This window comes from Petaurus breviceps, unplaced genomic scaffold (genome assembly GCF_028583685.1).
Source record: "Petaurus breviceps papuanus isolate PSGF00001 unplaced genomic scaffold, PetGlider_PUasm1.0 186, whole genome shotgun sequence".
Lineage (NCBI taxonomy): Eukaryota > Metazoa > Chordata > Mammalia > Diprotodontia > Petauridae > Petaurus > Petaurus breviceps.
In genome coordinates this window covers 18,801,417-18,813,636 of record NW_027185798.1, presented here as the reverse complement: position 1 = coordinate 18,813,636, position 12,220 = coordinate 18,801,417, and the positions used below count along the sequence as shown (strand labels likewise).

Sequence of the window (12,220 nt, the reverse complement as noted above, 5' to 3'; positions counted from 1 at the left end):
CCTTCTAAATCCAAGATTAATTTATGCTCAGCATGGTTTTAGTGTGGTGCTGTATCCTAATAATACTTTGAAAACTAGCGGTTCATGGCTAGTATATGCAGCAACATTCTGATGACCAGAAACACTATAGATATAAACAATGCTGGCCAAATTTGAAGGCTTCCCAATCTGGCTCCAGGTCGATTATACATTAGTGATGCCCATGTCTCAGTTCCAGTCAAAATGGCCTATCAGATGATCCGCATCTGCGCCCTTCCATCTCCAACCTCCAGGACTTTGCATAGGGTTGTTCAATATCTGCAGTGTCTGGAATGCTTTCTCCTTACTTCCAAATCTTTGAAACTTTTAACTCTTTGATGGCTCAGTTCAGGTGCCACCATTCTTCAAAACCCTTTCCTGATTCTCTTATGTATTAATGTCCTCAACCTCAAAAAAAAGACTTTCTATTTTATGCAGATCTTATACTTTCTCATCAGTACAAGTTGCATCCCTCCAGTAAAAAGGCAGGGACTGTTTTCCTCTTTTTATCTGAAGCCTACCACAGGGCTGACACATGATAAGCCAAAAACCAAAGAAATGCTTGACTGAAGACGGAGTACTTCACCAAATCAGTCATGTGATACCCTGTATCCATTCAATAATGAGATTCCCCAATGCCAATTGATTTTCCATATTAACCTTTACATTTATTACATACTAAGGCAACATTATATTCAAAATTAATTCTTTAGAAATAAGTTTTACATTAACCATCTTACCAACTATGTTCCCTGGGACACACACTAGTACACACCTTATATCAAGACGAGTAAAGAACTAGTTATAAACCACTTAAATGCTACATGATTTAAAAGTGAAGATTACATTGCTGAATCTTAAATTCAGACTACAAATTCCAAAAAAAGGTGAAATTCCTCAGCCTATATTGATTAGTAATAATAAAGAATCAGCTTTTTTTTTTACCTTGATACCACCTAGGGAATCACATAAGACTCCATTTGCTAAGGCACATGGTTCAAAGGAACAGGCTATTTCTTGGCATACACCAAACAGGATATGCACCAATCCTAATAACTCATTTTTTTGACTAGACCATCAAATAAACTTATTTCATGATTATGCATTAAAAGCAGATGTATAATAGCTTTCCTAAATCTATCTCTACATTTCCTAAATCTATCTCTAAATTTGATGTTATTAAGAAAAGTGAAGGGTAAAACAATGTACAAACACTGGTTTAATTAGCTGAGGAGTTCTTTGTACAGGATCATAAATAACCTACGAGGAGTAAAAATTCTAGCTAAATATACAAGTAGCAGGCCCCCAACAAAGGAAAGGACATTGAACTTTGGGTAAAGGATGATCTTCAAGTGGAAGGGAGTAATAGCAGCAGAGGTAGGCATAACTAGAGCATGCTTCACTGCACAAATGGAAATACCAATATCCAGCAGGAACTGAATCTGAATCTCACTGGAAAGGTAATGGGTAACCGAAGTAACTAAGGAGTCGTCTCTCCAAAAAACTCGGTGGAAGGGTATCTGAAGTTGCACCATTCATGCAAAGACATGGAAATACTTCTTTCTGTGCCAGTTCAACATGGACATAACCAAACTGAGAAATCCCACACTACTGCTATTAGCTGGTATAACAGCATAGCTTTCCCCCCTTTTGTTCTGTATTTGACCATCTCACATTGAGAATGGCATTTGCTAACCTCAAAGTGACCTTGTAGGGGAACAAGACCAGATTTATTGACTGAAATAACAATAGGCAGCAGGAAAGAAAATGCAGAAAACCTAACTAGCTTCTGGGTAACTTTAATATGCTGGAGATAACATGCACAAAAGTGGTAGAGTTGCTACAATTCATCAGGACTACCTCTGAGGTTCAGATCGGTTGTTTAAGACAGATTTCAAATCAGACTATAAAAACTGCCTTGGCAACTCTAAATCAAGCTATATCAGCCGAGGAAAATATGCACTAAGAGGGATTAAGTTGCTAATCAAATGGAGACACAGCTCAGCATTTAAAAATAATTCAAAAGAAGCATTCTTTCATTCTTTTTAGTCTCCTGTTCTTTTCTTTATTTTAACTGCTACTTTTGAAATGCACTCCTCTCCAACACATTTCAGACAGTCACCTGTGGGTAGCATTTTGAACACAGCTGAGACAAGAATGCTTGCCTACTCTGGTGCCAGCTTTTCCTGAAGACATCTAATTAACATCCCATCCTTACTCACCATAAAGGCAGAATCTCCACTCTACAAAAGGAAACAGAAGCAGAATACGGAAGTGCCTTATTCAAATGCATAGTAAAACCAACTGTGAAATTGTCTCCCCACTACACTCTCTTACTATATCTAGTGTAACAGATTACTAGGATTTAAAGGATGTTGATGGCAGAATCTGAAGCATGTCTACAATGGTTCCCTGGGGTTTTAGCTAAATAAATCCCTAGCTGTGACAAAATTTGAAGCACCTAAAGTTGGATATTCAATCCTAAAACACAAACAGCATTCTTATAATATTAAACTTTTACCCTTTTGGAAAAGGGTATTTGACCTACTCTGTAATGTGATACCAACCAAATTAAAAAGCCAAATTTTTTTTTATCATACAGCTTCCTGAAAAAACAAATACACAGTTAAATATAACATTTAAATGCAAATGTTCCCTACTGCTCAGTCATTCATTAAGATCCCCCATACTCATCTCTGAATTCTTTCATCCATAACATGAACTCACAAACTAATATTCCAAGTTATATGTATTTGTTGTTACAAGCAACAGTAAAATTTGAGAAGAATTCTTTCAAAATCAAGCTGTGAGATTCACTTTACAAAGAGATTCCAAAGAAACCACTAACTAAAGACACTAAACTCATTAAACAACTTCCAAAAGGAAAGTTTCACTTATGCTTCTAAGTGGGACACCCTGAAATCACAAATAGAAAACATATTTTACAGTTCTAAAGGCTACATGACTATAATCTTCCCAATACAAGATAGCACAGAACGAGCCACTCTTAAACAAAGGGAAGACCTAAGCATGCCAGTAAGTAGTAAGAATTTACCCATGGCTCGATTGCTATCATGTAAGCTAAAAGGGATATTAGGATTTACAGAGAAAAGACCTCAGATAATCTAAGATCCTTCATCTTATCAATCGAGTAAACTGATTAAATGATTTGTCTGAAGTCATATACTTAGTAAGCAAAACACAGTAAAAAATGACCTGTAACTTTAGTAAGAAGTGTACTGGTTACTGAATTTGAGGAAGGGTCCTGAAAAACTGAGGTCCAACACTGCATCACAAATTCAGTCTGAAAGTGACCTTACAGGTCATTGAGTTCAACTCCCTCATTTTACAGATGAAGAAACTGAGGCCCAGAAAAGTTAGATGACTTACCCAGGGTCAAGAGCACTAGACACTTTGAACTTCGAGCCTCAGTCTTCTTTTACTCCAAGTTCACTGTTAAGTAGTCCTCACACTCAAAACTAAGCCAAAAGTGAAAAGGGTGGGAAATGGGGCATGTTTAGCTTCAAGAACAGTCATCAAATGCCTCAAGAGTTACTAGGACCCAATAGGCAAAATTAGGATCAGCAGAGAGTAGAACTCCGGATTTCAGCTCAACATAAGAAAGAACTTCACGATTAAAAGTTGTAGAAAATAAGTGGCCTGGAAGTAACTCTTCTTCCACTCACCAGAAATCAAATGGAGAATAGGAGAAGATGCTAAGGAATTCATGCCTCCTTAAGACTAAAAATGGAGGTGATACTAAAATACTAAGCTTCAGGTTGTACTCATAGCTTAGGAAAAGTCAAAATACAAACTATACAAAGAATAGCTGGAAAGTTTCTAAATGTTCTAAATCTTTAGGCTAGGGGCAGAACAAGGTTAAATCTACTATTAGCAGAAATAGCAACATGAAGAGTATCAGGGGTTCACAGAATCTTTGTCTACCCAGAACAGAAGCCTGTCTTTTAAACATACAAAATGAATTCATTTCTTATTTGTTTCTTTCTTCTAACTAAAAAACCTTCTTAGTTCTTCAAAGCTTAGGAAGGTTACAAGTGGCTTTGATGTCAAAAAGGAGAGATTCCAATTTGAGAAAAAATAATTCCTGGGGGCAACAATTTTCTGCAACAGATATTTAGGCCAAAGCAACTACCTCAAATCCTACCTCTGGGTCTAGTTTATAAAGAATTCAATATACCCAGACAAAGGAGGAGAAAAGAAAAAGAACAAGGGCCCACCAACTAGACCTCAAGTCCAACAGGGAACTGGTCGCCCAAGGAACAGACCAAGGACATCAGAAAGAGGTTCACTGCATGTTTTCCAGCTAAACAGAAAGTCCTCCAACAACTGTGTCCAAGGAAGGTGAAAAGGTAAATGAAAACTTAGAAAGTAGGGCTTGTTGGGATTTTTTAATTCCCTCAGGCAAAAAGTCTCATGTAAACCTTATTTGCTTTATAGACTATTATTAGGGTTTCAAAAAGTCTTTTTTAAAAAATGTCTTCTAGTCCTAAGGTCAGAGAACACATGAAACCACCACTCTAAATATATTCCCTTCCAATTTGTCTCCTTAAGAAAGAATAGATCCAAAGAATGATCCCTTTTAGCACCACAACCACCTACCTTTGAAACCTTTGAATATTGACATATTCAAACTGTGGTAGGATGTTTGATTTAACCTTCAGGGAGAACAGGCAGGAAGTGGTGCTAGTCTCTGCTTCCTATCTGCAGTCAAAAATTGCCCTGTTTTCCAGGGAAGCTTAGGGATTAACTTACTATTTTATCTCTAACCTGAAGAATGAAGTAAAAAAAATAAGCATTTGAATTTCAAAGAAGAAATTCAAATAAATTGGCAGGGACACAGCAGGGAGAGAAGAGTAAGGAGAGAAGCGGGAGGAGCACCAGATCTAAGTCTTCAGATGGGCAGATGGAAGAACTGGGTCCATCCCATTCATCCCAAGTATAGAGAAGGAAAATTTTATTTGCTTAGCAACCAAGAGCCTTGGGATCCATCCATTTTGTTAGGAGACACACACATTCTTAATTATGATTGTCTCTCCCCCCTCCTCCCCAGAATAGCTATTTCATTGAGTCTGGGACATACAAATGACAAAGGAAATCTATACATTTATGAACACAGTGTAACACACTGATCCACAAAGGTGGAAACCTCACCCCTCTTTCGGTTTATTTGGTTACCTCCCAATAATCATATTGGCTCCTCCCCCTTTCCCACTTTAGGTGTAGAAGTACACCATTGAAACAATGTGACTGACTATAAGTACCTTTAGTAACCTTAGTTTAAAAAAAAAGTCTAATTATCATTTATTTGCAAAATCCTATTTTGCCCATTCCGACCTTGAACTGGATCTTAATAATTCCCAGAACTTAACTAAAAAGGGGGCATGGAAGCAGGTTTCCCCTCCCCCAAAGTGAGCTTATTTAAACACATCAATTAATAATTTTATATTCCTCAGAAGGGAAGAGGTTGAGAATTTATGTGCGGTGTAAGAACAGGGAAAAAAATTCAGCAGCAATCTTTAGTACCACTGGCACATAGTAGGCGCTTAATAAATGTTCATCCAATGACTATGCCTTCCTTTGCTAGGACTTTAAATAACAAAATGAGACCATGTGTCTCTAAGGTACAATCCCCCTTCGCCTCCAAAATAAACGTTTTTAAATTAGGATTTTGAGGGCTTTCGGGCCATAGCCTTCCGAGTTTCTGAGCTGGAGACTGCTGCCTATGGACATCTTCCTCACGTCCCCAAAAACCCCAACCCAGAATCTAAACGTGTGCTCATTGCCAAACTTTCTTTCCTGGAACCGCGGAATCTGGGGTTTAACGAGGCAGAAGACGAACCACCAAGGTGAGGAGAAATCTACCAGACTCCGCCGCCAGCCCCTCCTCCCCAGAAAAAGGGCAGTTTAAACCTGGGAGGGGGGAGAGGGGAGGGGAGGAGGGAGGCGGGGCTCCAGAAGGGAGAAGAAAAGGGAGGTGATGGGCTCGTCCACCCGGCCAAAAGATGGTGGGTGAATGAATGCGGGAGGGACCGGATCGGGCGCTCGGTGGGCCCGACCAGGGGCGCCCACGGAAGGCGTTCTGGGGGCAAAAAGCCGCGGGGAGGAGGAAACCGAAGCGGAAATTCCCTTTTAAGTGTGAAAATGCACCTGGGCAGAAAAAGATGAAAGGATGGAATCCATTTATTTCCGCCACAATTCGAAGGACACCGGGCCGCCCCAGCCCCAAGGGCCGAAGCTTGGGCCAGGCCCAGCCCCCAATCCACTAAGATGGACGGGGGCCACATGACCCGAGCCGGCGCCTCCGGGGCCCGAAGGGGTCTCGCGGCCGGGCCCCGGCCCCAGGGGGAGGGGTGACGGGATTAAAGGGCGACCAGAGCTCGCGCGCTCGCGGCCCGGCCACGCCGCTCGCGGAGCCCCCGGGGATCGGCCTCCCGGCGGGGGGGCCCGCGGTCGGCTCCTTTGTTCGGCCGCCGCCCCGCCCCGGGCCCCAGGGGGGCCACCGCCCCCCCCCCCCCCCCCCTCTTCCCGGGCGGCACGCGGCGGGGCGGGGGCCGGAGCCCGCCGCCCGGGGACCGAGGGAGGAGGGGCGGGCGGCCGAGAGGGAGCGGGCCCGCCGCTCCAGGCGCCACCGCCTCCCCCTCCCCCGCCCGGGGACTCGCCCTCCCCTGGCCGCCATTTTACAACCAGCTCCCTCCACCGCGGGAGCTCCGGCCTCCTGCCCACGCGCGGCCTCGGGGGGGGGGGGGGCGGCGGCGGCGCGAAGCCGCACGGGCCCCCAGGTCCCCCCACCCGCGGGCCCCGGCCGCGCGCCCCAAGCCCGCCTTCCCCGGGCCGGGATGCGAGACGCCGCCGCCGCCATTTTGTCTCCTGATCCTGGCCTCTGTGGGCGGCGGCGGCGGCGGCCGCGGCGGCGGCGGGGCCGGGGATCCCGGCTCGCCGCTCCTCCCCAGCTCACCGTCGTATCGCTCGGCCTGCTCGGCCAGTTTCGCCTGGTACACCAGATCCTCCCGATCGTCCATAGCGGCGGCGGCTCCGGCAGGGTCTGCGCGACGGATGGCAGCGGATGGCGGCTCCGACTCTCTTGTCAGCCTCTCGCTCGGCGTCCGGGCAGCAAAGATGGCGGCGCCTCGATCCGGGAACTTCCGCCTGCGCACGCGGACAACTGCTCAGCTCTATGGCAACCGCTCCCTGGCAACTGGCGCGGGGGGGCGGGTCCGGAGCCCGAGCGGATGGAAGGGGCGGGGCCGGGCTCCCACCGCTAGCGGGGCAGGCGGGGGCCGAGACTGGAGAGGAGAAGCTGGGGGAGACCGGGCGGGGGGCGGCCACGGCCGGCTTCCCTCCTGGTGGGGCTGAACGCCCGACAGACCGGAGCTGGGAGGGATGGATGGACTTGATCCCCGGGAAGGCTGCCCCGAAGCCCCGCCCTCTCCCCGCCCCCTCCCAGCCCTGGGGGGTCGCGGTCCCGCGGGGCCCAGAAGAAGCGCCTGGAATCCCGGCCCTGCCCTGTCGCGTGACCCGGCCTGGGTCTCCACTGTCCAAGGCGGGGAGGTGACGGAGGGAGGAGGATTTGAATTCTGCCTCCTGGGGCCTGAGGGCGAGGCTGCCTCCCCCCTCCCACTAGAGAGGTGGGGGACCAGTGGTTCGGCATGAGTCGTATCCACCCGGCTCAGCTCTCCCTGCCTCGGCTGTGCGGAGGGCGCGTTGTTTCCCAGGGATGGCCGTAGGGATCGGGAATTCGGTGGCCGAAGCTCTCCCTCTGGGGCTCTGCATTTATGTGTGTCTGTATGTATACTTAACTGCATACACTTTGTCTAGCCTTGGTGTGAATCAGCCCAAGAAGTAAAGCTGAGGTCTGACCAAGTGCTGCCCGTGGCTTTGGGGACCCGCCTTCCGTTGTGGGCCAGGGCTTGAGCAGGGAACAGCCTTCCTCAAACTCCGGATTGAGGAGTCTGTATTCTATATCCAGCTCTGCCACTATTAGCCACTTCTCTTGGGCCTCAGTTTCCTGTTTTGTAAAAAGAAGGTGTTTGACAATATGACAGCACAAAGGGTACCTTGTATCCCTGAGGAAACTTTGGATGTTTAGCCTGGGAAAGAGAAGACTTAGATAAAATATTTTAGATTTTTTTTCAATTATCTATCTTTTTTTTCCTCCATCCCACCTCACTGAGAAAGAAAGAAAGAAAGCCAAAACCTTTGTAACTAAGCACATTCGAGCAAAACTGGATTCCCATTTTGGCCACATGCAAAAAAAAAACTTGTCTCCTAAACATTGAATGTATCGCTTCTAACAGGAGATGGGAAACATCCATCATTAGTGCTCTGAAATCATGGTTGATCATCGTGTTGATCAGAATTATTGTCTTTCAGAATGGTTTGATTTTTACAATATAGTCATTCTGTAGATTGTTCCGGTTCTGCTCACTTCTCTCTGCATCAGTTCATACGGGTCTTCCCAAGTTTTTCTAAAATCACTTCATTTCTTACAGCAGTTTTTTTTTTTACATTCATGTCATAATAATAACAATAGTAATAGCATTTTGTATATTGCTTTAAAATTTGGAAGCACTTTAGATTTTATCACATTTTATGTGCCATAATATATACCATAATTTGTTTGGACATTCCCCAATCGATGCTCACTCCCTCCATTTCCAAATCTTTCACACCACAAAAAGAATTGCTATAAATATTTTTATACATATAGGACCTTTTCTTCTTTGTTGGATCAAAGAGCATGTGCATTCAGGGGCTGAGTTCCAAAGTGCTTTCCAGAATAGCAGTTCCATTTCAAAGCTCCATCAACACTTCCTGAGTGTGCCTGGTTTCCCAAAGCCCCTCCACCATTTGTCTTTTTCCCTTTCTGTCAGTTTGGCCAATCTGACTGTGAAGTGGAGTCTCCTACTTACTTTAATTTGCATTTCTCTAATTATGAGTGATTTGAAGCAAGTAAATAGTTTGGATTTCTTCACTTGACAACCGCCTGCTTATATCCTTTGAAAATACTCTTTCATCCAACAAAGAGGAAGAGGTCCTATATGTATAAAAATATCAAGTGGGGAAGGAGAGATAATATTTCAGTACTGGAAGGCCTAAAAGAGGAAGTGGACTAGTTTTGCTTGGTCCCAGAGGGCAGAACCAGGATTCCTAATCATCAGAAGTTTCAGGAGGAAGGATGAGGAAGGGACCTGCCTCTGTAGTCAGCAGGTTTTCTGTCTCTGGATGCACAGCTTCAACCAGACGCTAGAAGTCTATGTGCATGTCCCCCTTCCTCCTTCCCTTCCCCCACCCCTGCAAAAAAAAAAATAAATAAGAGTATAAGCCCCTGGAGAACAGGGAGGAAGGAATTGTTTCATTTTCAGGTCCTAACACATTTCCTTGACCTTAAGGTGCTTAGTAATGTTTGCTGAATGAATGGATGGAATAATAGGCACTTTCTCCAAGATTCTTGTTAGATCTGGTCTTTGGCATCCCTTCCCATTTAGGGATTTCATCATCAAAAACAGTCTCTTCCTCCCTCTCCCTCTCCCTATCTTTCTCTCTCCTTCCTTCTTTCCCTCCCTCCTTTCCTCTCTCTCTCTCTCACACACACACACTCACACACCCACAAGCATTCTCTCTCTCTCTCTCTCTCTCTCTCTCTCTCTCTCTCTCTCTCTCCCTCTCCCTCTCTCCTTTTCTCTCTTTGCCACCCCAGCTACAAGTATATCTGTCTCAAGGCCAGAAGCTCAGCCACAGTAATCTACCCTGAAGTGGATGTGGGGTTCTATACCTAAAACATTAAAAAATATATGTATATATATATATGTGTGTGTGTGTATGTATACACATATAGTATATACACACACATATTCCTGAGCACACAGGAGCAGGGCTCATCCTGTCTTTTAGGGACTTGGCACATAGTAGGCATCTCCTGGGCAGAACAAATTACAGCAGGCCTTGGTCAGCTCTACCCTCTGGCTCCTAGTGGAATCTGGGAGGGCTCCCTCCAGATCTGGTCCACCACTGGGGAGAATATGAGAATGTGAAACATGATTTCTACTCCTTGGGGAGCTTATAGTCTAGTTCGAGAGAAAATTATCACCTAAACAAGAGTGAGCAATACAAGAGGGTGTATAACTGTGCTAACTTAAGTGGTAGATCCCCACAGTCACCCCAATGCAGAGCAGAGGGCAGTCAATGAGGCATTATAGGAGGGGCAGTATAGACCACCTAATCAGGCCTTTCACTGGACATGGGATCAAACAGCTATCTAAAAGAACACGGATAAGAATGCAGGGAACACCCCTGACTAGTCAAGGAAGGCTTAGTGGAACATTTGGCATTTGAGTGAGAACCTGGAGACGAATATTCTTTGGGGCAATGTGGAAACTAGTCTGTTTAGACCAAGGATTCTTAATCTTTTTTGTGTCCTCGACCACTTTGTCCAGTGAAGCCTATGGATCCCTTCTCAGAATAATGTTTTTAAATGTATAAAATACATAGGATTACAAAAGGAATGCCATAATTTTGAAACAAGTTCATGAACCTCCAGTTGAGCCCTTTGTCCATAGCGTAGAGGTATCAGGAAACAGAAATAAAATTTTATGGGTAGGGGGAGGGCCAGATTATGGACAACACTGAAAGCCAGAAAGAAGAGTTTCTATTTAATTCAAAAGGAAATAAAGAGGAACTGAAGAGTTTTGATCAGGGAAGTGACAAGATTTTTTTTTAATGGTGTCCGAAGAAAAATAAGCCTGGAAGCAATTTGCAAATGTATTATAATGAGGAAGATCCTAGAGGCAAGAAGGAGAATGAGGAGAGTTTTCCAATAATCCAAATGGGAGGTAAAGGAAGTCTGGTAGCCAGGGGGGTAGAAAGGAAGGAATGGCTACAAGAAATATTTCTTAGGAAAAAAAAACAACAGGATGTGGTGAGTGACTGCATATAGGACATGAAAGGAGAGAGGGATGAGTCAAAGATCACTCCAAGGATTTGCTTCTGCTGACTGGGAAAATGGCGGTGCCATTGACAAAAATAAAGAAGTTGGAAAAGGGAACTAGTTGGGAAGGGTAGACAGTGAGTTTGTTTTAGAGATCAGTCCAATCACCTCATTCTGCAGAGGAAAGAAGTGAAGCCTAAAGGAAAGTAAAGCTTGAGCAAGGCTATATCAGGTAGTAAGTAGCTGAGCTGGGCCTTGGACACCATCTCCGTTGCTCTTCCGCTTTTTTTTGGAGGGCAGTTGGGGTTAAGTGACTTGCCCACAGTCACACGGCTAGTTTTTGTGTTAAGTGTCTGAGGCCGGATTTGAACTCAGGTCCTCCTGACTCCAGGGCTGGTGCTCTATTCACTGCTCCACCATTGCTGTTTCCACGAGGCCATCTCACCTGAGTAGCAGTCAGAAGCGGGACAGCATGGTATCGTGGAAAGACTGTTTACTTTGGAGTCTGAGGACTTGGGTTCAAATCCTCCCTTTGCCCCTTATTGCCTGCACAGCCTTAGTCAAGTCACTACCTCTGTTCCAGGTCTGTTTTTACAATTTCATCTCTAAAATGAGGGGGTTGCACTTGATGGCCTCTGTGGTCTTTTCTAAGGCTCAATACATGATCCTAAGAGGAGAAGCAATATAGACTTGGAATCTGTACAGGGCTTGATAGTTGAGAAAAATTCTGGATGGACTCTCCAAGTTCTTACTGAACGAGAAGGCTTGGGCGGAAGGTGAAGGTTGGCACAGAGCTGTGGCATCCAGGGTTTTGTCAGGCATCACTGGGCTGGACCATGGTGATGATAGCTAGCATTTCTAGACAGCATTTAATATTCATCTCATTCTTTCCTCACAACAACCATGGGAAGCAGATGCTAGTATTATCCCTATTTACAGTTAAGGAAACTGAGGCAAGCAGAACTTAAATGACTTGCTTAGGATCACGAAGCCAGTAAGTATCTGAGGCCAAATTTGAACTCAGGACTTCCTGACTCCTGGCATCCTCTCTCCTTTGCTACCAAGCTGTAGGAGGTTTGGTTGCTGGACTAGGAGAACCTTTCAAGGACAGTGTTATCCTTGATCTAGGATGAGATGGGACCTCAGATTCTGTAGGGTTCAATCCTTTCCCCCCACTCCTTTCCTTTCACAAAGGAGGCATTGAAGCCCAAAGATGATATTCATGGATAGACATTACTATATTGGGTTACATTAGAT

General features: G+C 45.0%; 1 protein-coding gene across 2 annotated transcripts in view; it reads right to left on the bottom strand.

Moving 5' to 3' along the window:
- The window catches only part of YWHAE (tyrosine 3-monooxygenase/tryptophan 5-monooxygenase activation protein epsilon), a 40,219-nt gene extending 33,010 nt beyond the window's left edge, over positions 1 to 7,209 (bottom strand). The window contains exon 1 of one of the 2 annotated variants that reach the window (XM_069089697.1): positions 6,995 to 7,209. In XM_069089697.1, the coding sequence (XP_068945798.1) occupies positions 6,995 to 7,058 (64 nt within the window). In that variant the 5' untranslated portion in view covers positions 7,059 to 7,209. The remainder of the gene's footprint in view (positions 1 to 6,994) is intronic. The other variant, XM_069089696.1, reaches the window with a different exon arrangement.
- Between the last annotated feature and the right edge of the window lie 5,011 nt (positions 7,210 to 12,220).